This window comes from Adiantum capillus-veneris, chromosome 18 (genome assembly GCF_014529385.1).
Source record: "Adiantum capillus-veneris isolate H3 chromosome 18, ASM1452938v2, whole genome shotgun sequence".
Taxonomy (NCBI): Eukaryota; Viridiplantae; Streptophyta; class Polypodiopsida; order Polypodiales; family Pteridaceae; genus Adiantum; species Adiantum capillus-veneris.
This window is the reverse complement of record NC_140948.1, coordinates 93,833,367-93,860,801: the sequence shown is the minus strand read 5'-3', so window position 1 is coordinate 93,860,801 and position 27,435 is coordinate 93,833,367. Positions and strand designations below refer to the sequence as shown.

Genomic DNA, 27,435 nt, shown 5'->3' with positions numbered 1-27,435 from the left:
CATAATTATGTTTTTCCAGCAGATCCACAAGTGGACAAGGTCTATTTTTTGTGAATGACCAACACGGTCAACTTTGTTTTGCTATACGCAACAACTCTCTCTCGCGCAGTAGTTATGGCTATGAGCCATCTTCTAGCGCATTTGTTCTTCAGAATTTCAAGACAACGGATTACAACAAGATGACCAAGTTAGACAATTTTAAGTTTGGATTTTTTTTCCATGTTTTCACCTTTATTTTGGAACATATTGTATATTGTGCAAAGCAAAGTGCTTTGACAGTTTCTCATGAAGCAAGGCTTCTAACGTATACACCGATACAGTTCATTGACTTCAAATCAAGGGCATTGGTATACATGTTTGCAAAACTGGTAAGATACGGATATCTGCTCCCATTTTATATGTGGCAACATCGAGTTAGGATGTCTCCCTAGCAGTACAGGCTAATGTGCAAGGCACTTTTGTTTTGGCTCTCACGTTTGAGGCCATCACTCTTGGCAAGGGCTTACAATTCTGCATGCAAGGTATGCTAGCTAGGTGGATTTAATTCTACCGCCTCATAATTACGCTTCCGCTATCACACTAGCAACTCCGTCAAGGAAAAGATAAGTGAAGGACTATCACACTAGCAACTTTGTCAAGGACAAGATAAGTGATGTATTATTTAACATGATTTTTGGTTGGCAATACACAACAACACTAAAAGGAACCTAAATCTAAGACTTATTTCACAGGCAAAGTACCCTCACGACCCCTCCAAGATCGATGGATCAGTATGTGACTTATGTTCTTGGTTACCTCTCTTGATGAGAGCGTCCTAGAGGCCGATTGTTGCATACTTATAAGATAAGCTGCAAGCCAGACATAAGATGCATAAGAGCACGCAGATTGGGTACATACTCCAGCAACTTAAGGAAAATTCCTCAACCCAACATGCTCTCTTTCTTCTTTCTCTCGAAGAATAATGAAAACTTTCTAAGAAGCTTTTAATAAATATTTTGCTCATAAGTCGGCCTGAGCCAAGGTGCTCTAAATCTCAGCTAGAAAGTGACCAAGACGTCACCCAAATTAATCTTCATCGGTTTGTCGATTAAACACTAATTTGTTATTGGCATAAGGGCTATGAGCCACAACGGTTAAGTGTCATAAAATATAATATCTACCTTTACCAGATGATGTTCTCATATTAAACTAATCATTTAGTGTGAAAAAATAAACGAGAACAAAAGTTAGAATAGAGATATGTGCTTCTAAACCTATCTCAACACGGGACCAAAAGGAGAAATGGTTGCATCTCAATAGGGGTCCAAAAGGAGATGGTCTATCAAAGAGCAATGTGAAATAAGTGCTTCTAAACTTACCTCAGCAGGGGACCAAGAGGAGAGATGGTTACATCTCAATAGGGGTCCAAAAGGAGGTAGTCTATCAAAGAGCAATGTGCATCTAACGGAGCTTAAAAGACCTTAGGGTTAGCTTCATTAAAGACCTCCAATGGTTAGTGTTAAAAGTCATTTGACCTTAGGCAAGCTAGGACTGAGCTTGGGGTGGGAACTCGACCTAAGCTTGAAGTGCTTGTCGTGCTTGATGACTAAGGTGCTTGTCGTGCTTGATGACTAAGGTGATTGAGGTGCTTGTCATGCTTGATGACTGAGGTACTTGTCATACTTAATGAGGAAGGTGCTTGAAAAGCTTCACATGCATGGGGGGTAAGGTGCTTGAGTCAAAAAGAGACCCTGCAAACTTAATGAGGAAGGTGTTTGAGAGCTTCCCATGCATGGAAGGCAAGGTGCTTGAGTCAAAAAGAGACCCTGCAAACTTAATGAGGAAGGTGCTTGAGAAGCTTCCCATGCATGGAGGGCAAGATGCTTGAGTCAAAAAGAAACCCTACAAACTTAATGAGGAAGGTGCTTGAGATGCTTCCCATGCATGGGGGGTAAGGTGCTTGAATCAAAAAGAGACCCTACAAAGGAGGAGGAAAGTCCAAAAGTTAGGTGAATCTTTGACTTAACCTCCCGCTCACCCAAAGGGCACATGGGACACATGTCAAACTCTCCCTATGCTTAACCACATGGTGTGCTTGAATGCTATTGGTTGGGCTAAAAGGAGTCCAATGTGCTTCTAGTTCCATCCAACAAATATCTAAATATTTTCAAGCTCTCTATCTCTCTCTAAGGGGTAAGGAGGACACTTGTCTAAGAATGTGGCTATGTGTTGTTTATGAAATAATTTCATTGTTTGTACTTGGACGTGATTAATGTTTCACCTTCAAGTATGGTTCAAATGTTTCAGCACGGCTTGCAAATGATTGTAGCAGAAAGTATTTAGTTTCTTTTCCGAACTATTTACATTCTTTTTCAATACGTACTAGGAGCATCACATTTGCCATCCGTATTAGCAAGGATGGTCATGAATATACATGTTCGGATCTATTTTTGTTAAATACATGCACACTAGGTGTTATGGGCCCTAGTGTTTAGCAAAGGCTTATTTGGAGCGGCATGCATATTCATCACATTAATTGCTTATGAAGCATTTTGCACTCTATATGTAGTATCTCTCTATGAGATTATCTTTGGATCTATCAATCACTAATAGAGGTCATGGCTCAATTTGGGTGCTTGTGGATCTTTCAAAATAACCACGTTGGTTATTCAGGACATTGTTGATTCCTCAGCAATGTTGTACGATATTGTGATTCCCGTTTACCAATCCTCTGGGAAGACTGTCTGTAAACCGTGGAAAAAAACACCTTAATATTGTCAATTATCCAAAAGGATAGACAAATTACAAAGTGTAATTTTGTGCGAAAGGATATGCAAAGTGCGTATATTAGCACCAAGCAATCCAGTTAGTAAGAATTTATTGCGGCTCTACTTGAAGTTTGCTTGCCTTAAGTTAAAGCATCTTGCGACTAGGTTTAGTCTCTTCATGTACAAGTCAAGTTCTCAACTGTGAACACTAGTTACAGTGGGAATGTTTACTGATGAAATTTGAGAACAAGTCAAGGACTTTAACTTGGCTAATGTGTTATGTCAGCAAGTTACTTTCATGGAAAGTGATACTCTTTCATGTACATCTTTGTTGTGATAACTTGTTTAGCATGCTCATGTGTGTTCTATATGGAGTCTACACACTATGATTAGATAGGAACCGTTAACACAAGATGGTTGCACATGGACAACAATGTAAAAAATCAAAATAGTATTCTTGGTTTCTTGAACCTCCCACTGAACCGTGTTCCGATCAAGCAAACAATTGGATCCATGAAGGATGCCATTGTGGAAAACGTTAGTGTATCATCACTCTTGTTTCGAGGACAAAAACGCTTCTCCAAGGAGGAAGTAATGTCAGGCCAACAATAGAACCGGACAGCAGGCCAAGGGCCAGGGACTGAATGGCTCAGTACGGGTAGGAGCCAAGGGCCAGGCATGAGTTAAAGGGACCTACTTGCAAGGGCCAAGGGCTATAAGTAGGGAGGTTGGGAGGAGAGCCACATGCCAGTCTACACGTTGGTCTTTCATGTAGGCCTCCCTTGTCACAAGCTTGGAGTACATGATGAGCTTTCCATTAAAGCTTGAGAAGGAGAAAGAGTCTTCTTTGCTTCACACATGAGATTGTGGAAGTGTGTGATAATGTCTTGCCAAAATCAATCCCCCTCTCTCTCTTGGTCGACCCTTCTTGGCTTTTACTCATGTTGGCACCCCATTGAACCCTACAAAGCTTAGCCAATGATAATTGAGAAGCATAAGTGAGTCTTTTGACATGTGTCCCCCTTTCCCCTTTTGTAAGAGCTTTAGGTATTTAATTAATACAACTAAACTGTCATTGGACCCTTTTGTCTTCTGACCAATAAGAATCAGGCAAGCCATTGGACTGTTGAGTGCTCATTAGACCCCTTGGGAGACTTTCCAATAGTTTTCTAGAGAGCTTAATTCCTATTAGTTCTTTTATCAAGTGTTTCAAAATGAATTAAACTTAACATACTCTAGCCTAATTCTCATTGGTCCACCTTTATGGCCATTCAATAGGATTTGAGTGCACCTTGGGGACAACTGAGCTAGGGAGCTGACATGTGTCCCCTATTAGTTATTATGACAAATTCATATAGATGCTCTTCTCACTGTATCATTCAAATACCACAATGAGAAGTAACCATTGAATGTCTACTACTTCGATGATAAAATCCACCTTTTAAAGGTTTTTGATCTCTTCCTTGACCTACTTTGCATAATTCGGATGCATTCTATATATTGGTTTTGCATCTACTTTCAGTGGTATCCAACGCTAGCAACCTCTAAAGAACATTCTTCATGTCATTATGTTTCCAAGCTCAAAAATTTAGAAACAATTACTTGGCTCTCTCTTTGATCATTGGTTTCAATTGCTTATTGACCTTTGTTACTTTCTCTCTTGATCATCATCTTACTCTCTCTCTTGATCATCATCTGGTAACAATACGTTCGGCATTCCATCCCCTTTTTGTATAGCCATGGATTCAACTTCTTTCTCTACACAAAATACTTGCTACATAATCATTATAAGGAGTATATGTGCTGGTTGAATCCTCATCTCTTCCAATTGTACCCTATTGTGTTGAGGTGTCTACATTTTGCTACTCAATTTTTGTGTTCGTTCTATCTAGCTTGGTTACTCTAGTCTAGTTCCTCTAGGTGTCTCTCCTACTTTTGAAGGCCTTTAATCTAGGCTAACTGGTCTTTCACCCTCAATTGAGTCAATAAAGTTATCCCGATACTATAATCTGTCTTTTTTCCATACTTTTCGCATAACTCCTATGGGTGCATCGCTCTTCTCCAACTTCTAGTATTATTGGTTTTAATGTGGAATCTTCTATTGATCCTTGTATGGTTAGTCTTTGGCATGCATAAGAATGTATGGCTTCTACACTTCTTAGACATGGAATTTTTAAAAGCATATTATACTTACCTTGGACATCCACAATCAAAAAGCTACTTTTTGATCCGACTCTAATTTGGATGTCCTCAACCTCAATCAGATCACTTTCTCCACATCTAAATCTATCCTTGTTATTTGGTTCTCTCTCTATGAAAATATTAAATACCCATATCTAGGCTCTCCACAAAGTGAGGATGTCTATGAAAAAATGAAATACCCATATCCAAACTCTCCACAAAGCGTAATAACTGTTCTTGTAAACTCTTGCAAGTTGCGACCATCCAACCACAACAAATTTTTCATGGTCCCTTGTACTTTGAAGAATGTCTTGTATAAAACACCATGGAATTCAAACCCTACAGAATACAAATAGAGGCATGGTGGCTGGGGTCAAGGCATATACAGTGTACAAGAAAAGCATGCCTTGGGAACAGCTCTCCCTCTTTGAAATCCGACAAGGTGTAGGGTCACATTAATGAAATGGACTCATATGAAACTCTTAAAGACGGGATTCTCTTACAAACTAAAATATCAAAAGAAAATCGATCAAATCGTCAGATCAAATGTCTGTTGCCTCATATACTTCTTGACTAAAACTTGTTTTACAAATCCAAGAAGGCTTTATGGGAACAAGGGAAAGGAAATAATCCTCATACACTTGGTGCAACATTAACAAAAAATAGGGAAAATGTATGCTAAATATCAAAATTTTCCACTTCCAAAAAAGAGCAAAACAGAATGTATTTTTGGGAAAATGGTTTTTCCAAAAAATGGTTGAGATTTGGGTGCAAAAACTTGCCATTACAGTCAAACCTGCAATTACTTAAGCCACGAAACCTCAGCTATAGAGCTTTGTGGCAATGCAAGAAGGCCCATGAATTATGCTTTACACCTTGGATTACTTAAGAGGCCAGAGATTATATTGAGGTCTTCACCTCAGCCTTGACATACCCAAAATGTAAGCTTCTGTCCCAAGCCTGAATCTTCTTCTCCAAAGTCATCTACTCCATGTTAGTGCATAATCCTGTGACCGCAATTAATTTCAGAGACAATCGCTAGAAATTTCCCTGAGATGTGATTAACAAATGACAACCCGACTCAATACAATACAATACAATCCAAAACATGGGTTTAGTCAAGGACAGTACCATCCTCCTACAAATGATGTTACCTCCATTCCTAGGAGCACCTACAATTCTCAAAAGTCCCTTAGTTTTATTAGTGTCACTACATTGTAAAGAGACCCGTGTATAAACAACTTCATGTAACCACAAACTGCAAGTTTCAAAAACAGCTTATTCAGCTGGGAAATTCTGTAAGAAGGCCAACATTGACAGGCTCCTTCCATTTTGCAGTTAGTACAGAGCTTCCATATATGCATATATGTATAAAAGAGTCGATTGCCTCAATTGCAACCTGAGTCATACGCTGCCAAGCCAAGGAGTTCAGGTCCCTTCAAGCGAGGATTGCCCTCAAAACTACAGACAGGACAACAACAAGGTGAAGGTTCGGATTGGCATTCTACAACAATAAAATGAAAAAGAAGTTGAGGCTATGAAATGAAGAGACCTTTTGGAAAACAGAAAACAGAACATGATTTCAATGCTTCATATGAAATGGTATATCCAATAATATCAAAATATCAAATGTACGCCTAACTCTCTTCTTAAGGATTGCTTTAGAAAGCCAACAAAGGACTCAAATATTTTCTACAATTACTTTGGAAAGAGTTTTGCTACAGAAAAGAAAAAACCTTAAACCTTCGCATAATAACAATGGCAAGACTTAACTCGGTAAATAAGAGACATACCTTTTCATGGGAAAATGTTCGAATGGCCCAGAAACGGGGATAGTACCACAAAGGTCATTGGATGATAAGTCACTGAAAACCCACAAGTTCAGCTATGAGAACCCATATATGCAAGCCACTAAAAAACAGTAAATCATTAAGCATTTGATATCAAAATGCACAAAGAGAGACTATTACATGACTTTTAAGCTTTATATTGTCATTAACAGACAGTAAATCATTAAGCCGTTGACAGAGAGTAAATCATTAAGCACTTAACATCCAAATGCAAAGAGAGGGACTATACATGACTTTTAAGCTTTTGATGGTCGTAAGAGCACGAGGTATTTGGCCACTCAGTTGATTGTTATTTAGTCGCCTTCAAAAAACATTGGAAAAAGTCTATCAAATGAGTCTCAGGAAGATGGTAAACAAGCATCATAAATTATTACAGCAAACAAAAATACTCACATAAATATAAGCGACTGAAGATTCCCAATAGATTCGGGGACGGACCCTGTGAGATTGTTATTATAAAGATCCAGGCTTACAAGATTTGTGAGCTTCCCAAGCTCCTCAGGTATCTTGCCTGAGATTTGGTTCTTATAAAGCTCCCTGCTCTCAACAAAGCTCTGTCTTTAACTTTGAGCTCACATTTTTTGAAAAGAGTTGAACATCAATTCAAACAATCCACTCACAGATATTGTAAATGTTTTAGTTCTCCAAGCTCCGGAACAAGATGTCCAGAAAGCTTAGAGTTGCCAAGATCACTGCACACACAAGTAGTTAAAGCCTCATACTTAAGTGTCTCATGGCCTCTATTGAGCTCCAACATAGACAGCTACATGAACAGATAAGACCACTTGCTCACAGCTAATAGCCAAATCAGACGATGCCTCACAAAAATTGAAAAAGCATAAGAAATTCAAAGGATCCAAGATGGCCTGCCCAAAAATAAAGAATAGTATTGTTTAAGATGTGTGTGTGAATGAGAGTGAGAGAGAGAAAAGGGATAGAGAGAGGGGAACTCAAGAAAAGAGTTGCAAAATCAAAGTTTAGTCTCAAGATTTAGCATTAAAGAACAGACAATGATTACAAGGTAACCTCTTACAACCATCATTGCCTTACCTCCAAAGCTTTTATAAAAAAAACAACCAAACACTAAAGGCGACACTGGTAGGCCAACAAAGAAACAAAACCGATGAGACAAACCCAATGAATGAAATTGGCAGAAAAGCCTCAGAACACTAAGCATAAGTTGCAAAATCCTTTCTGCTTCAGAACTAATAAAGACTGGGCCTAGATCAATCACGCAGGTACACATAGGTGACTGCAGAAAAAGTCCAGAATGCATGTCACAGACTCATCCCCAAGAGAGTATAACCATCAGCTATATCATGCATAGTATTGACCAGCTACTAGGTCATACCCACAATAATTTTTCCCATATGTTTACCATACATATGGGCATGGAAGTATGAAAAAAGTATGATTGGCAGACCTTAGCTGAACCATTTGAAAAAGTATGGTTGGCAGACCTTAGCTGAACCATATGTGGCCTAGCCAAAGACAAAAACATACAGTAATATGTCCTATTTTAACCATTCCATATTGACCTTAACTGATAAACAATACCTATGGAAGACTTCATATGCTGGGCATATAAAGCAAAACCAACGATAGATTGTAATAACTGCACACAAGCTTGCCCTATCTAGTACCAAGCCCTCCACTATCTGAGCCAAAAGAAGATTACTCTAAGCTAGAAGCTATAATAAGCCCATACTATCTTCCCAAAGGCCAAAAGCATCCCAAGTTGAGCCTGAAAATTAATTTTTTTGAATAACCTGCAGGTGGAGTATGGAGTGTGATATCATACACCTGTTTTCCATACGTTTGCTGAAGTTTGGTATTCTTTTCCTACCCGTATGGAAAAATAATATGATTCTGCATATGCTCCCACACACACAGCATGCATCCATCAATACAAAGATCTGCATACTGCATTTCTGTCATGGCTCTAGAGATGCATAAGAGAGTCCACAGCCTAAAGGCTGTGCACAAGGGGATCCATAGCCTTAAACATGGCTTGAGCTTGTGCCAACTGACTCATTTTTTGGAGAAATTTGCAGGAATAACTAAACAAACAGCTTTGCACACAACAGCATTCACAGTAACCTACACATGTACATGTGCGTGCAAATATACAGGCATGGAATATGCATACAGAAACACGATGAGGTCAGGCATAGCGGAAAGTTATAGCCTGCAGACAACCTGTATGACTGTGAACACAAAGAGCATATGTGCACACATCCATGCATAGCACGCACAGACAAACCCACCATCAAAAAACAGTACAAGTAGATAAGTGAGCATTATCTGAACACTCACACTCTTGTCACTAAATTGTCTTGGTTGCAAGTGACATGAAACCAAGTGCACGGGTTTACAAGAGTAGGATCCCAGCTTTGCAGCACATTATCAGGATCAGATAAGCTTCTTCTGAAGGTATGGAGAGCATCACCTGAGATCACAAAATAAATCAGCTCACAAAACAGCATATTGCCCATAGATACATGCACTAAACCATACCTATGCAGAATTTCTAAAGCTTTACACCAAGGAAGATAGACACAAGCACCTTGGGTTAGCATGCCCAAGTAACGATCAAGTAATTTATGAAGTAACCATTCCAAGCATTTCATATGGTAAAAAGCAGATCAAGAGAATGGGCAAATACCTTCGGAATTGCAGGAAATGAAAGGTGCCGATGAGCACCCAAGAAGCAGCACCACAAACACCGAGAGTCTCTTCATGTTTCTTTTTAGGAACTGCAAAGAACATGGGGTTGACCCTAGCAATTGAGACAAAAAGATGGATGACCATGTTTGAGCAGAAGTTGGCTGAATCCAGGACAAACCCAGGATCACCTTCAAAGAAAGTGCAAGTTAAAAGGCTCATGATAGTCACCCACAAGTATACATCAGCTCCATCCTGTCATAGTATTGAGTTAATACTATGACATCCCCACTAATGTCGTCCATGCCCAATACTGGGAGTAGAACTTCATATCAATACGACTCACGCACACACTCATGTACACACATAAGCATACCCTAACACAAAGGTCAGCCATATCTACAAAAGAGAGTCTAAAGCTCTTTAAAATGAAGGCAAGTTGCCCACCTTTGCTTCAAAAGGATAATCTTTTGATTTGTATATATACATAGACGATAGGTAAACAATCTTTATCATCAATGGAATGGCCCACAATCCCCAAATGTCAACAACATTCTTTCTCATTTCCAAAAAAAAGAAACGAATTTGAGAAGCAGCTTGCTGCTCCAGGAACGCAAGCTGACTTTAAAATCCATGCCCTTGTTTTGGCAAGGTCAGCATATTTTATACCCACGCAATCCAGTGGAAAATGTTCATAAGGAATGGCAACCACACTCACATGTCATAAAATTTTGCAATGTGCAGCCAACCAAAATATATGTGTTCTGGATAAAAAGTAAACACTCCTTTTTACATTCCTTTACATCCTCTACAATGGCCACTCTTGCATTCATGCACGCATGGGCACGTGAGATAATCAAAAGGCCTCATCCCTGCATATGCAATCTCTCATCTTAGTCATCAAAAGCTACCCCTCTTCTTTGTTTCTAAGTTCCACAGGTGCAGCTACTACTCCTGCCCAACATTGAACCATGTCGGTTCCTTCCTCACTGATAGTACTCTTCAGGAGCAGGATTTTCCCATGGAATTTCAGTTGAGTTTCAGTTTTGATCTTGTGGCTAGTTGTATATGGTGTCTTAGTGTTCGCCTTCAGGTCTGCTTTGTATTTTAGTCCCCGTACTTATCCTCAGAATTGGCACCATTTGGGGGGGTTTTCACGTGATAGAACACCACTCCTTTTTGGTGCAAAAAGAAGGCCTCATCCCTGTCAAAACTCTTCCTCAATGCCGAGCAGGCCTCCTTGGTCTCCCCACTTGTATGGAATTTCACCCAGTAGCTCTAGCGCTTGTATATTTCTCATGCCAAAATCAGACTATACCCATGCCCATTTATTGTGCACACGAATGCTTAGCAACCACTTTCGCAGTGAAGGTCTATTGCTCTGCTTAGCAATATGGCACTTCACAAAGCAACACTTCAAAAATGGGTAACATATTCAAGCACTGAGCTTACCTGCGATGTAATGATTTCCTGCAGACGACGTCCAGGCTCCTCTTGGGTTGTGCAATGACACGGAAGACAGGTTGGGGGCAGCAGGCAGGAAGAACAGAGAGAGAGAGAGAGATGAGTCAAGGTAAGCACAAAGAAAACGGAGGCAGCCGAGAAAACAACAGCGAATGAAAAATTGACTTCAATGGCCCGTGTGGGCTCTTTATTTTAGGGGGTGGGAATCTGAAGAGAGAGGGGCGCTGCCTGCCTGCCTGCCTGCCCTGCCTTTGGAGTCTGTTTCGCGTGTGTGTGTGTGTGTGTGTGTGAGTGAGAGAGAGAGAGAGAGAGATCATAGAGACTCGTCACTCGAGTGAATGTGGGTGTTGTTTGATGGAAGCAGGGCCCCGAGTCCGGACTACTCACCAAAATGATGGTTGAACGAGTGAAAGTGATCGATGGATGCGATCATGCGGCACTCGTCTTTACTCCCATGGTAGTGAGGTCATCCACTAGTATATTCATTTCAGAGCTGTGTCTCACTACGGCTGCATTCAGAGAATTTCAGACAATATCAACCGAAGGACTTGCGGCCCTCGTGACTAAATGGCACGGGTTCTTGAATGAAGACCCCGCCATGGGATCAACAACGACGGTAGACGCGGGGGGGGGGGGGGATCTCGAGGCGATCAGACGGCGAAAAAAACGATGGTAGGTCACCCCCAAGATTTTGAACCCAGATGGGTGATGTGACAGCCCAGTGAGCTAATCGTGCGCACGTATTCATTTCACTAAAATGGAAGCGTGTTCACGTGTACTTATGCTTGTTTGAGTTTACACCTCCGATGTCTGAGTTTACAAAATATGTCCGAGTTTAGTTTTTAAACATCCAACGGCCAGGCGTGCCTCTGCTTTTGTGCGTGCAGTTCTCGTGCGTGGATCCCATGGCGGGGTCTTCATTCAAGACCCCGTGCCATTTAGTCATGAGGCTTCTCCACCGGTGTCGTGCAACCATTAACCAGGAAGGGACTTCTAGAATCCATACGTACCCTAAGAATGGTCAAACCCCCCCCCCCCCCCCCCCCAAACCCCAACTCCTTTGAAGAGAGTATGAGAAGTTTCGCACACAAGCAGGCAGGGTTTTTGCTTGCATCAACAATCTCATCTTCTTGTTGTTTGCTTGTTGCGTGAATGCTCAACTGGGTAGCGATAGACAGAACTCTGCCCATTTTGGCAGAGTTAAAACATTAGGCTGGTGTAGGCTGACGTTACAAGGCGGGGGTAAACTCCACCTTGTGTAAACTGCCTCTATCTTCTGCTTGCTTTTTAGCGCAAAGTCTACAAAGGAGCATCATTAGTCCTCCCTCCTCCTACCACTTTCTACCCTTAGCAAACTAACAAAACAGTAACTAATGGGCTAGGAATAGTATGTAATCCACTATGCTTGGGTTTTTGAACGCATCCGCTATGCTTCTTGTTAAAAAGCAGCTTTGGATTGTCTTCATATCAGATTAGTACCACTGAAAAAAGTATAGTGAGCTAAAGGATTGCTATGAGCTTATCGACAAGAGAATACAAGAGCACAATGAGCTCCAAGAAACTAGACTCAAGAGTACAATGCCAAAAGCATTCCAAAGCATAGCCCAAATCATAGTCTCGTCAAATGAAGAAATGGATCCTATTTATAGGTGTCGGACTGGGTCTCTGACTGATTGTCCATTGTGTAGTTACTACAATAACTGGCTCAATTATTACCAGCTCAACCGTTAGTCAGAACTCCAACCTAGGGAAGGGACTGTTCCCACCGTCTACATCCTTCCCCTTTCTTTGAATTTTGGAATATTTCCAAAATGTCCTATGGTTATATTTGACAGTCTGGAACAAGTTTAGAGGGTCTTCGTCAGGGTCTGCAATGATCTTCGAAATTGGTGTCGTTGGGGTCGCATATGTCCTGAGGTACTATAGTTTGATCTTAGCACCATTGTAGATAGTAACCGTGAAAGATCATTTAGTCGTATTGTGCCATTCGAGAAGACCCAATCAACCTCGTAAGGTCCTCGAGCTATTTCAAATTGGGTTTCTTCGGACATAGCTTAGACTAGTACAACAACACCAAGTCCCTTTGTTTGAACTCTCTGACCTTGATCTTGTTGTCATGCCAGTGCTTTCGACGTTGCTGAACTACTTCTTGTTCCAGCATGTCATGCTACCTAATCTCATCTAGATGCAATAGTTCATCTAAGCGTTGCTTGGATTTGTGTTAAAGTCCATCGAGATTATGCCATCAGAACTACTACCTATGTGTCGGAGTCTTACCAAGCACCGAACAAGATTTATTGAGTGAACACAAAAATCGAGCGTTATCCAGGGAAAACACACACACACACACACACACAAACACATAGAGAGAGAGAGAGAGCATAGGAGAAGGAATTATTTGTTGCCATTTTTAAGTCGACGGTTTGAACATTGTACCATGGATCTCGTTCCATTCTTTTAGCCTCGACCTCAATGGACACTTGCAAGGTACTTCAATGAAGCAAAAATCAACACGTCAAAGTAAATAAGTGGGCCTCAAATAGTGATTTTTTTTCCAAAAACATTTCAAACCACGTCAATAGTTGGCTAATTGCTATCAAATATTGCAATCAACATACATAGCTTGCAAAAGTAAAATCTAAGTAAGGAGATGTACTCAAAATATGACATGTCCATGACCAAAAGAAATGGAATGCTCACAAATGATCGAACGGGTTCCTAGTGGGAGGTCTGTTCTCCTCATCCACCATATCTACATAACTCAATGCCTCCTGCCTATCGACCCCTCTAAATTGGGGATGAAGAGGAGGCAACACCAATGTCAAAATCAAAGTGCCGTCACTATCCAATGTTGCACGAGCACATCTTGAAGAGAGACATGCTCTGAGAACAGGAGAAATCCCACAACCAAACTCCAAACAAAGGCCCTTTGGCCTACACAAAAGCTCCACAAGACTAGCAATGAAAGAAGGGCTACATTGCATGTATCCTCTCCATGCAAGGCCAAAATCTATAGCTGTGTAGCGAACTCTGGTAAGTAATGTCACATGATGGTATCTGTAGGAGTCATTCCCATAGCATTAAAAAATGGCATGCTCTCATCAAGGTAAAGTGGACCTCGTGCACCATGCCTATGAATGAAGAAAATCATTGAACTATCACATTACAAGGAAACATGAAAACACTTGAAATGGAATATTTTATTCATTCCATACATAAGGTACTAAAAACAAAATAAACCTTCTCATGATCACCACCAACATCCTGGACAAATTCATAAGGTGAATGATGAATAACAATAACTCCCTGATGATGAACAACCATGCTAGATGCTCTACTCATCTCCTCAATCCGCTAAAGAGTATCACTTACCATAAAGAAAGCAAATTATAAACAAAGTAAACAAAGCAACAACAATTTTAGCTGGCTTAGTATAGAAGACATTTATACCTGCAGTAGATCCCGAAACAACAAGCTCTCTAGAATCTTCCAATGTACTGTGTGTCAAATGGATGGCAGCTTTCACATGCTCCTTAGTGCAACATGGAGGTTGTGAGGGTGTAGAATGCAAGAATCCTCCAAAAGGCAAGTAAAAAAAACCAAAATTGGCAATCCACAGATCGAGCCTACCATCCCTCTTGTATCCACCAACATCTATAGACCGAACTCTAGCCATACACTCTTGTAGATGCATCCATATTAGTGATTGCACACTCGAACAAAACTCACAAACAATGGTAATGTAGTCTCCTGGTAAAGCTAAAAATCTATGATCTCTTGGTGCCTAAAGAACATACTGCTATCTAAGGAAAACAAAACGTACCGAATGATGCAAGCTATGTGTGCCAATAGCGTTTGTCAATTATAAACAACAATGAAATTACTAAACCATGGGTTCATTTTCACACTGTAGTCTATTTAAAACTCAATAGCGAGATTGGTAAATCTTTGTGAGTTAAGTTAAGGCAATAATTTTAAAAGTAATACCCAACAAAATTTCAATTACAAATGCCTTATTTATCCAATTATAATCAAGATAGTGTAGGACAGTGTCCCGAAAGAGTAATTATATGAACATGATACTAAAGATAGAAACTGGATAACAATAATATCAATGCCTCTTTGTAGAAGCAAAGAAAAAATATTAAGTACCATTAGACATTCTTTCATCATTCTCATGGTTCAACTTTGGGACACTGCTGTAAATTGTCCCGCATGAATGTGGGATAGTTTTGGACAGTGTCCTAAAAGGTTAATTTCATGAAAATGATGCTAAGGATATTTATTGTTTAGCAGTTTCAAGAAAGATGAGAGTAATTTGTGAAGGACTTTCCCTTCATTTTTTGAATACATTCCCCTACTCAAATCCATTTTGTGACAACACGTTATGAAAAAGGGTTTCAATTTACTGTGAACTGGAAGAATCCAATTAACAGCTGTTTAAAAAAGTCATAATCAAAGAGAGGATTATATTTCTATGAGGATAAACTCATATATAGCACTAGAACCATATATTCCTTTGACCCTTCACGGCTACCCATATATATATCCCACAAGGGCAAACCATAAAAGAACTTATTGGATTGTATTTAGAGAAGGAGCCATACACGTTGCCAAACTTATTGGATTGTATGCAGAGAAGGAGCCATACACGTTGCCAAACTTACAATTATCATGCTCAAGGGAGACATGTTGGGTATCAAAAGCACACTCGTAAGTTTTTGTAGAAAATTATCTTTGGATTTTGCAAAATCCCACCTATATATTTGTTTCGGACAAATATTAAGCACTAAGATTTAACAACCTCATAATGAGACACCGATCATTTACATCAAAATTATCAAACTACATTGTCAAACTTCTCAATCCGTTGCATTTCCTATCTATCTGGACAAGGCCATTGAGTATACTGCGCCGATGCAAAACCAATTATGGCATGTTTCCAACTGTCCCAACTGTGCTCCATTTGATGTGCTTGTCATCCCACATCATCAAACTTCCCAATCCATTACGACCATTGAGCACACGTCGGCGCGAACCAGTTATGGCATGATCCCATTTTACAAAAAAGAGCTAAAGATTTCATAATAAATCCAAATAGAGCTAATGGTTTCCCAATTAACATCACATATATTCATTTATCTACCACACCTAAGCCTTTCTTCATGCTTTGACAAGCTCACCTCTGCAATAAATAAATAAAAAGGAGCATTGAAGTGCGTGAGCTGATTCCGCCAAGCCAAGCTACTACTGGGTTTGCTCCACACATGTTGTTGTTGTTCCTATTCAATGTTTAACTATTAAAAAAATGGGACTGTACCCTAAATTGTACCGCGCCGACGTGGGAGTAGTTAGGGTAGTGTCCCATGAAAGATGCACCGATGCACTATCGAGAAGGGCCAAGTCCCACTTGATGCTTAGTTTGCCAAAGGCACTGCTAATTTTTTATTGATGATTTTATGAATGAAAACACTTTCCTTAAACCATACACCTCTATTCTAAATTTGAACAATGGCTCTGTGTTGTGTGCATGTTTCCTAATATGGAACCAGGAATTGCATGAAGTTTACATTTTCCCAGCCCTTCAATGATTTTGCTTATTTGTTTAATACAAAATGTTAATGTTGAGAGCATGTTTTCTGCTCTTAACCCTCCCGCGTCGGCGCGGTACTAGTTAGGGGTAGGTCCCGACATTATTATAGGGGCAACCACACTACATTTCAGTGTCCCTAAAACCCGTCCTTCAGCTTGCCCCTAATTAGAGCTGCTGCAGCTTGCACCGAGTAGGTTGTTGTCGAGCAAGTTACACAAGGAGCAGCTGCTCGAGCTCCCCTAAAAGCCGTCCTTCAACATGTTCCCTTTTGGAGCTGCTGCTGCAGCTTGCGGCCCAAATGAGAGAGACTGGAGAGAGAGAGAGAGAGAGAGAGAGAGAGAGAGAGAGAGAGAGAGAGAGAGAGAGAGAGAGAGAGAGAGGGGGAGAGGGAGAGCACGTTTTCTGCCCTTAACCCTCCCGCGTCGACGCGGTACCAGTTAGGGGTAGGTCCCGGAGTTATTAAAGAGAGAATGAGAGAGACGGACATGTGCCCACCTCTGTATCTTGCTTTTGTTTTCCCAGCAAGAAAATACTTTTGCGTGCCATCGTTCTGATAGGAAATCGGGCCGAGCTGAGGGGAAGCTAAGCCGCGGAGTGTTCTCTGCTCTGCATGCCTTACAATTTTCCACCTCCAGAGCCCTTGCGCTTCAGCAGCGACGATAGAAAGCTCTGTCATACAAGTCTTGAGAGAGAGAGAGAGAGAGAGAGAGAGAGAGAGAGAGAGAGAGAGAAAGAGAGAGAGTAAAGACCTCCGCCAGCGCAGCTCGTCCATGGCGCGCTTTCTGCTTTTAACACTCTTGCTACTCTCTTCGTGGGTTGTTTGTCGAGCAGGGGAGGAGGGAAGTGGCATTGTTGCGGGAGAGCTTCCAGTGCAACACAGAAATGCAGTTCACAAAGCATCCCCTGATGAGGATTTTCACAACCTGATGGCCAATGAGACCAATTGGGAGATGTTCCCACATTCAGATTTGGGAAGTCGGTTTTACACCACCACCAGGAGAACTCTGGGAAGTTTTCAAGTGTGTGCGCTATGCACTGGTGGACGCAGAAGGTTTTGCATACCACCTGCTTGTTGCTACACCATAAAATGTGGATCTCCTAACAGGCCTTTTGGACTTTGCTCATTCACACCCATGTCTTGCAACTGCCTTAGTTGTCGCTTGTGACCTGTGTTTATCTTTGCTCACACCTGTTTTCCATGAGGCAAAGAAACAGGTATACAGAGGTACTCACTTGGCAAAGTACCAACATTGTCTAAAGTAATTGGTGCTGACTTTTTTATTATTCTTCTTACATGTAGCTCTACTTTATAGTAAATTTGATGTCCGGGTAAGGCCAAAAGTGGGTTTTGTAGCCCTTGTTTGGTCATTAGACATCATCCTCTTTCATGCTTCAGAGAGAGAGAGAGAGAGAGAGAGAGAGAGAGAGAGAGAGAGAGAGAGAGAGAGAGAGAGAGAGAAAGAGAGAGAGAAAGGGAAATGAAATGTTATATTAAACGTCTTCAATAGGCCAACATGACCAAAGTGATACAATCTTGGTCGATCTAATACAATGTATGGGTACAAAATAAAAACGAAGTAAAGCTAAAAACTAAAATTATCATCATCATCAATGCTCGAGGATGTCTAGCATTAGGAGTCATTCCAGAAAGTATTGGATCGACTGCCGAAGAGCATCGTCAATATCCACCTTTGTAAATAGTTGTTATGGACGTCTCCCATGTCATGCTAGAATAGCCCTAATCCTCTAATTGAGCCTCCGTCTCACTGACGTGGGCCTCTAGCTCTTTTGAGCTCATTGGCTATGTCTACACCTATATGCCCTTGTAGACAGTGGGCGTCTAGCTCTTTTTAGCTCATTGGCTATGTCTACACCTATATGCCCTTGTAGACAATGGGCGTATAGCTCTTTTTAGCTCATTGGCTATGTCTACACCTGTACCTCTCGTATAGATAGGCTTTGAAGTTTGTTGTGAAGCTTGCTCGTCTGATTGCCGAGTCGTTGCTCTAAAGAAGTCAATGATCTCCCTCTATGAATGTCTCCCACTGTCTGATCTCCTCAAGAAACTCTCCATGTGTCTACGTAGCTCTAGCAAAAACGACTCGAGTCATCTCTAATCGTGATATCTCATGACTCTAGCCAACGGTCCAAAGCGCTCTCTGAATAGACAATGAAGCAGCCTCGCATCTCATAGCATACTAGACAATGACAAATGTGACGTGACTCTGTCTCTGGCTCTATATGACACAAGTGTCAAGTCTTGGTCTCTGTTGATACTCTCCTAAATCTACCAATATCAATCTCTAATTGATGCGATGATGTGCACAACTGACCAATAGCCCATCATATCCCATAGGATAAATGAGTGTCCATATAGGCTAGTCTGATCACATAGTCATCCTTTTTTAGTTGGAGAAGATGTTCTCTATGAAAAGCCATCTTTTTGCCCAACTCCTGCGCCTACTGTATCTAAGTGCTCCTCGTATCTAGTTGAATCAGATCTTGATGTATGAGTCTAGTGATCTCTGTCCGTGTGGGAGATAGAGAGAGTGCACACACACACACACACACACACAAACAAACAATTTAAAGCGTATTTAATTTATTTTGTTACCCTGCATGTTTAAGATAAAACATGATTTTCTCATGCGTGTCTCACGTGCACCCCCAACATATGTACAAGTGTGACCTCTTTAGCTAGCATGACGACATGAGCTGCTCATCTTGGAAACTGTAAGCCACAAATTTAATTCTCCATTATAGAGGCAAGATATGTGGGCCCATTAAATAAAAGTGTCAATTGCCAAAGGTTTTGTTTCGTTCTTCTCGTACGTACAAGCATGGCCGTTGTAGTTGGCATGACGATAGGAGCTGCTCATCTTGGAAGCTGTAAGCCACAAATTCAATTCTCCAATAGTGATAAGGAATATGGGCCCATTAAACAGAAGTGCCACAATCGCCAAAGGTTTTTTTTGCCACATACCAGAGTTTGTTACTGTCACTACACTTGTTTACAATGTACCACATAGCAAGCATAATGCTTCTGGCTCTCCGAGTCTCTGGCCAGAGAAGAAGGTGCCTCGAACGGTTTGGGCAACTAGACGCACAAACTTTGGTAAAAAAATGACGTGTTTTGGTGTTCTTTTTGGAGAGAAATTACGTTGTGGTAGGTTCATAAACAATAATTTCGATAATGTGCAAAATGGTGTTTTTGCACCATGCTTTTGGGGAAGGAGAAAATATCGTGTCGTGGGTGCCAAACCAAGAGTAATTGTGGAGCGGTTCCTATGGTTTTACAACAAAATTAACACTTATGCTTTAAATATTGATGAGATGATTATTGGACCCTCTGGACCAACCCCAAGGATGTAGGTTGTGGAAGAGGGAACCTGCCTACTTTCATGGGACGTTGAGATGTTGCAAAAAAATGGATTTGTGCTGCAAGGCAATAATTTGATAGCACAAATGAACGACTATTGGGCAATGTTGAGCACAACTTAGCTCTTTCTGTGCTAAATTCAAAGAAAGAAAGCATGCTAGATGGAGTTCAAAATTAAGCAAAGACTTCAATGGGAGGATAGCATTGGGTCGAAGCATGCATGCAAAATAAGTGAGAGAGGTTCTTTTGGTGCCTAATGTGTCGCATTTTTTTATGTTAATACTCGAGGCTCCATTTAAAAGGGGGTGACACATGTTGTGACCGTTGCAAACTTCCCTCGATGTACATGTGAGGATTTCTCAAAAAAGACAACCGGTGCCTCACATGTGTGCCTTGCAAACACATGAACTTGTGTATTTTTGTGTCCTTGGGTTGAAGTTTATAGCTCATGAGTTTTAGGCTACACTAACAAAAGTGGAGTTGCTCTAGGCATTGGGTGGGGCGAGAGTTTCAGCATAGCATTAGCTTTACAAGCTAAGGTTTACGTTCCTCTCTGAATTGGCCACTTTTTGGATTCCTTGCAATTGCCATTGAAGGAGGGATGCCTAGAGTTTTGATATATTATGTTATTTAATCAAATACAAATTTATATTGTAGCAACAATTACCTTCATGCACTCGAGTTTTCAATCCTCTAAAGATTGACCATTTTGTCATACTGTTGTCTGCACTTGACAGTATGCCAAGGCTTAATAAAAAAACTCAATTTGTGAACATTACAATTCTATTTACTTTCGCTCGAAAAAATGACACGCTCGGTTTTTTTTGCTCGGTGTATGGATTTTCTCATGTGTCGTAGACCATTTTGAAGGGTGTCATGCCAGTGGTGACCTTGTAGGCAGTTCTCTAAGCCCATAATGTTGTTTGTAGCTTTGCATCTCACTGCAGTGGCTCTTTCTAGATTATCTTTGTCAGGATTGTCTTTATGGTTTTGTTAGTGCTTTCTACCTTACCATTGCACCTAGGATAGCATGGCGTGGATTTTCGGTGCTTGATTGAAAATAGCTCATGCAAGATCTAAATTTCATCCATGAAGGGTGTACCCTGGTGTGAGAGTATCTTGATGGGACATCCATATCTGCAAATGATATTCTCATACAAAAAGGTTGTCGTTAATTTTGTTATGTTATCTAGTAATGCCTTGGCTTCACCCCACTTGCTCATATAGCAAGTAGCCATTATGATATACTGTCATGGATGCTTGAGTGTTAGTCGCTTATGACATCACCTGCATCATCGCTAATGTCATCGCCTGCATCGTCACTAGAAGACTCTAGAAGAATCTACAAAGATCTAGAAGGTTCTAAAAGTATCAAGGAGATTCTAGAAGCTTGGAGAAGATTTCAGAAGAATCTAGAAGTTTCTGGAAAGCTCTAGAAAGTTGAAGAAGGATCTAGAAGGTTCTAGAAGGACCAATGAGGTTCTAAAAGATTCTAACCTAGTCAAGAAGAACCTAGAAAGTTCTAACCTCCTCAAGTAACCTCCTCAAGCACTAGTATAAATAGGGGTCTTCGGCCATAAGCCCCTCAGTCTTGCCAACTAGAAACTTCTAGAATATCCTTGATACTTTTAGAACCTTCTAGAATCTTCTTGATCCTTCTAGATTCTTTTAGAGTCTTCTAGTGACAATGCAAGCAATGACATCAGCGATGATGCAGGTGATGTCATAAGCAAATGACTCTCAAGCATCCATGACATATACCTATTTTTCCTAGGAGTGATCTTCTTAAATGGACCCATGAAGTCCAATCCCCACTTCATGAACACTCCTAGTGGTTGTATTGTAGTCAGAGGCATCATGTCAGGTGTTGTTGGTCTTCCCATCCGCTGATAAATATCACACATCTTGCAAAATTCTATGACATCTACCATCATATTTTGATATTAGAGGCGTGTCTCCATGATATTTTTTTAGTTAATATCAGTGGATAAGTGTCCACCTACCTCCCCATTATGAGTCTCTATGATGACTTGCATCCTTCCTTGCATAGGCACACATCGGTGAAGTACTACCCAATCTATGTAGAGCTCCTCTAATGATGGTGAACTTCAAACTCTTTATTATCAGTGCCTTTTTTTGACCTAGGACCAATCCTCTGGAAAGCTTCCAAACTGAAGGAAGTCATACACGTCCTGACATTTCGGATCTGGTCCTTTGACTCTGCATTTAAAAATAGCAGCATTACTAATTCATCCTTGAGTGGTGTGTCTAAGATGTCCAATATGCTTATCGGATAAAAACTCTGCACCACAATGTGTCTTTCTTGGCTTATGGAAGATTTTAAACTCAAATTCCATCAAAAACATCATCCATCTGATCAACCTGCCTTTATCAAGTAGTCGTCTAATCATGGTTGTAGTGTTTGTGATGGCCTATGCAGTACTAGTGTTGGTTATCTTGTTGGATCAGGTCTTTGTGTTGCTTTGATTTGAGTTGCTTGGTTGGGTCCCAATATAATTCAATTATTGTTTTTGGAGTAGTACCTAGCAAGAGTACTATGGCAGTGTGGGTTGATGATCCTCTTCCCAATTCAATTGTCCCTTCAAACTTCTTGCCTTCAGATTTTTTTTTATGGCTTTAATTTTCCTTGCGAGCTATCTTAGAACTCCTTTGTAAGTTTATGTTTCTTTGCTGGTGGCTTAGATGAGCGTTCTTGGTCAATTCCTAGATCACCCTTCTATGATACTAAAGTAGAATGCATTGACTTGCTTTCGGGTCGTGTTAACTTTAGGGTTTCGGGTTCAGTTTGGCCTCTTGTTGCCACCATCTTTGATATCAGTGTAGTAATGGGGTGATTGGCAACACAAGTGGTTTAGTAGGCAAATTGCCATACATATGACACTTTGAACAAATGTTGGATTTTCACTTTACCAATCTTAGTCACCATACTATTGTATAGAATAGTGTTCAAATTGCTATGAATTTTTTTCAGAGCTTTGGCAAGTAGTACACTGAATACCTTTTTGTAATTTTCATTTGGAGTGAGGGCTTTTGCTACAAACTTATATGTTGCCTTATGTTCCAGGGTTGATACAGAAATGGCTTGCCCTCCATACCTTATCTTTGCCTTTAGTTCCAATATCTCTTTCAAAAACACACTAATTTCATCCATTGTGCACACTTAGGTTTTTGATGATATGGTAATTTGCACATGTGTGCAATCAATGAAGCGGTGAGCTAAATCTAGTGTTAATTGATGGTGACTGTAGCTATTTTTGGATCTAAAGTACTTGATTAATAACCATTATACCTATAGGAATCCTTGCTACTTTCATCAAAGTTGTCATATCCCAATTGTTGAGAAACTCCTTCTCTTCATCTTTGAACACATTTTTACCTATAGCTTGGTATGAGATTGTCAAAGCCTACTCTTGTGTTGTAAGCCGCTATGCTTCTAGAGTTCGCCTCATAGCCTTGGATGCTTTTGTCTTCCCCATGGCTTGTGTCTACATTGGGAGGTGTACCTTTTATGGAAATAGAGAACTGGTTGGGGATGGAAATAGAGCACACAGGGATTCAATATCTTGCACAATGGTTGCATGTAAGAGCTCTTCTCAAGCTCTTATGCAGACACTATTGTGTGTACAGAGGTTGGCAAAAAAGTGAATTAGGGTCACAAATGAAACTCATCGTGATTCTAATTTGAGCCATGAATGACCCACTTATTTTGCGCCTTGGAGAAAGAACGACCATGATTGACATTGGTGTAGCAAAAAAAGGTCAAGTGTCAATAGTGCTTACAAATGTGTGCCCAAATATCAAAGCATATGTAAAGACCTAGTGCGAACAAAAGAATTCATGATGTGTATGACTTATGCGGCTAAGTGGACCAATGTAGAGGTTCAATGCTTTAAAGAAAGTTCATCATGTGGAAAGCCCCTTAGGACATGCACAGCAATTGGAAAGGGAAGGCCATGTGGTTAATGATAAAAAATGAAAGTGGATGTGTGGCTCAACTTTCTTGCATGAGGATAGCTAAAAAGTTCTATTTTATAAAAAAATTACAAAACTCGTTTTTTTAAAACGACCCAAGTAAGATGAAGGAAAACATCGTTTAGGACCTGTCATAAAATATAATATCTAACTTTACCAAATGATTTTCTCATATTAAATTGATCATTTCATGTGGGAGAATAAACGGGAACAAGAGTTAGAATAGAGACATGTGCTTCTAGACCTATCTCAACACGGGATCAAAAGAAGAGATGGTTGCATCTCAATAGGGGTCCAAAAGGAGATGGTCTATCAAAGAGCAATGTGCAAAAAGTGCTTCTAGACTTACCTCAGCAGGGGACCAAGAGGAGAGATGGTTACATCTCAATAGGGGTCCAAAAGGAGGTAGTCTATCAAAGAGCAATGTGCATCTAATGGAGCTTAAAAGACCTTAGGGTTAGCTTCATTAAAGACCTCTAATGGTTAGTGTTAAATGTCCATTGACCTTAGGCAATCTAGGGCTAGGCTTGAGGTGGGAACCCGACCTAAGCTTGAGGTGGTTGTTGTGCTTGATGACTAAGGTGCTTGTGGTGCTTGTCGTGCTTGATGACTAAGGTGAGTGCTTGATAACTAAGGTGCTTGAGGTGCTTGTCATGCTTGATGACTAAGGTACTTGAGGTGCTTGTCATACTTAATGAGGAAGGTGCTTGAGTGAAAAAGAGACCCTATAAAATTAATGAGGAAGGTGCTTGAGAAGCTTCCCATGCTTGGGGGGTAAGGTGCTTGAGTCAAAAAGAGACCCTACAAACTTAATGAGGAAGGTGCTTGAGAAGCTTCCCATGCTTGGGGGTAAGGTGCTTGAGTCAAAAAGAGACCCTACAAACTTAACGAGGAAGGTGCTTGAGAAGCTTCCCATGTTTGGGGGGTAAGGTGCTTGAGTCAAAAAGAGACCCTACAAACTTAATGAGGAAGGTGCTTGAGAAGCTTCCTATGCATGAAAGTCCCAAAGTTAGGGGAATCTTTGACTTAACCTTCCACTCACCCAAAGGGCAGCCCTTTTATCAAAGGGCACAAGGGACACATGCCAGACTCTCCCTAAGCTTAACCACATGGTGTGCTTGAATGCTATTGGTTGGGCTAAAGAGGGGTCCAATGAGGTTCTAGTTCCATCCAATAAATATCAAGATATTTTCAAACTCCCTCTATGTAAGGGGTAAGGAGGATACTTGTACAAAGGCTACCCATGTGCTTGAATGCATGATGCATGTGATTGGCTAGGGGGGAGAAGGGTCCAATGAGCTTGAAACATGTGTAAAAGCTACAACTCACCCCAAGCAAGCAAAGAGGTGCTGGTGTTATAGAATTGATATTTTATTATCTATTGCAGCTGACATGTGGCAAAAGCATCAGCAAATAATGGATTATGCAGGAGGATGTTACATTTTATGTATATTTGATTATTCAAGTGCTCTTTATGAGCTTTGGCCAATTATGTCCGGCCGGCCAGTTTGTACTCATTTTGGGCATTCAAGAAATCTATAAATAAATACGTGCAAGAGGGAAATGCTCACTCTTGCACGGGGGGAGATTGCACCCAGTGTCTGCGTTCTTCTTCTCACCTCTCCTCTCTTCTCTCTCGCGTGCCGGCGTAGCACTCCATTCTAGGAGGTGCGCGCGCCCTATTGCTTCTCTCTCGCACTCTGTCTCCTTCTGTTCGTGTATCTCGCGATTATGCCAGCTGCAACGAGCACAATTTGAGCAACAAAATTGTCTCAAGTCTACATCGTCTGCCTTTTGGGCAAATTACTTGTGTATTTTCTACTGGAAACAACTTTGATCGATGGTATGTCCATTCGACATTCCTGGATACCATATGAAGCAGTTCGATCAGGGAACTTGTTTAAAAATGCAGACTTGTTTGGAACTTGTAATCCTCACATGCTAGTCCTAGATACGCTCAGGTTGACATGAATAATTTTTGAGGTGTGGGTGCACTTGCCTAAGGGTTTGGTCCACCAAACAAATAGCCACCCTTACTATTGACATACTCATCTTGGCAAGCTTGAATGTGCCGAAGCCTTTGACGCTTCGACATTTTGCAAAATTAGGCTTGGTGCGTAGTTTTTTTTTCATTGCCACTTGCAACTGGAGGGCACGTGCCAGTGGAAGTAACAACTAGAACAAGCTTTTATACGCCTAGAGATGATCTAGAACACTTTAGAATACTCGAATTGCGAGATAAACGAACAATGAAGATTTGATGCAATGAGATGGAGTACCCTACTCAAAACCATTGGCCCCTAATGTAGGCATCCCTTGCGGTACCACTTTCTATTTTTGATAGTTGCTTTACAACCCAAAGCGTGAGCCCCATGGCAAACTTAGCTCTCATACTCACTCTCCCATACTAATTTGTGATCAATCACTACACACGCATCTTCCAACTGATGGCCACTCTCCCATTCAAGAGAAGATCATCACAAAAGGCACAATCGAGGATGGCTTTGTGAGCAATTTCTTCCTACTTGGCTTGGGAAATTGAAGTTTCTGTACGTAGAGAATACTTTCTTTTTGTGCTCAAAAATAATTTTCCTTTTCGTAATTATTTAGTCTAGATATCCGTATTACACGATGAATAATAGCATCGTGTGATTGAATTTTTTTACATTTCTCTTTTAACTCAATAGTCGAGTGCAAAGATTCTGTTGTATTTTGGTGTTTTTTTTTATACCTATTTCGTACTATTGAGAAAAAAAGAATCAAAATATGGGCTGGCTAATTTGTGTGATGACTAACTTTAATAACTCTCATTATCATGTGCTTTTTGTATTAACAAGATTCATATTTTCATTCTTGTGATTTGAAACTCATCCCTACCTTCAAAAGATATGTTTGCAAGTTTCCACAATCCTTTACCTTTCTAATTTTCATATAGAAACTCTCCCATGTATAATAGTTTTGTGTTATACAGTTGTACCACTCTAGATGTCAAGTCACGGTTTAATTATCATACCTTAACCAAGATGGCACCTTCTTTTATTTCATGGCAAATTATTAACACATTTTGAATTTGTTAACTATACTTTGGTTAAGTTTCACAAATGTAGCTTTCTCTTACTTGTGCCTCTCCCCCACACGCACACACTAGTATATATATTTTCAAATGTAGTATACCATCCAGGTACGTACATCCAATACCTCCTCGCTTTCTTATCTTTCGAACTATAAACCTAGTCATTTCTAATATGGTGGCTTCCAATACGCACTAAATGGAGTTTTACTGAGAACATTTGACATTAAGCTATGTAGATACTCCCACAAGCTACGATACTTTGCGTTCGTAAACAAACAGTTGTAGTGATTTTTTATACTCCAAAGTGGTGTCACACACATAGTAAATATTTTTCTCTTTTATGTCTTGTCTAGTCCATTGGTCACATGCACACAGATCCGCCGATTTAGGCAGTGTGTAAATGCTCATCTTGGTGTAGATTCACTGATTTAGGCAACACCAGTTATCTGTGCAGATCCGTCGATTTAGGCAGCACACTGACAAATTACAAA

At 40.5% G+C, this 27,435-nt stretch overlaps 1 protein-coding gene across 1 annotated transcript; it reads right to left on the bottom strand.

The window, feature by feature from the left end:
- Positions 1–5,965: 5,965 nt before the first annotated feature.
- On the bottom strand, positions 5,966–11,230 carry LOC147436037 (leucine-rich repeat protein 1-like). The gene is made up of 8 exons (XM_086488933.1): positions 10,895–11,230; positions 9,444–9,534; positions 9,095–9,227; positions 7,399–7,470; positions 7,172–7,315; positions 7,008–7,079; positions 6,722–6,793; positions 5,966–6,389 (listed from the first exon to the last, which is right to left on the bottom strand). Exons 2-8 carry the CDS (start codon positions 9,517–9,519, stop codon positions 6,317–6,319), a joined length of 642 nt encoding a protein of 213 aa, XP_086345059.1. The 5' UTR covers positions 9,520–9,534; positions 10,895–11,230; the 3' UTR covers positions 5,966–6,316.
- Between the last annotated feature and the right edge of the window lie 16,205 nt (positions 11,231–27,435).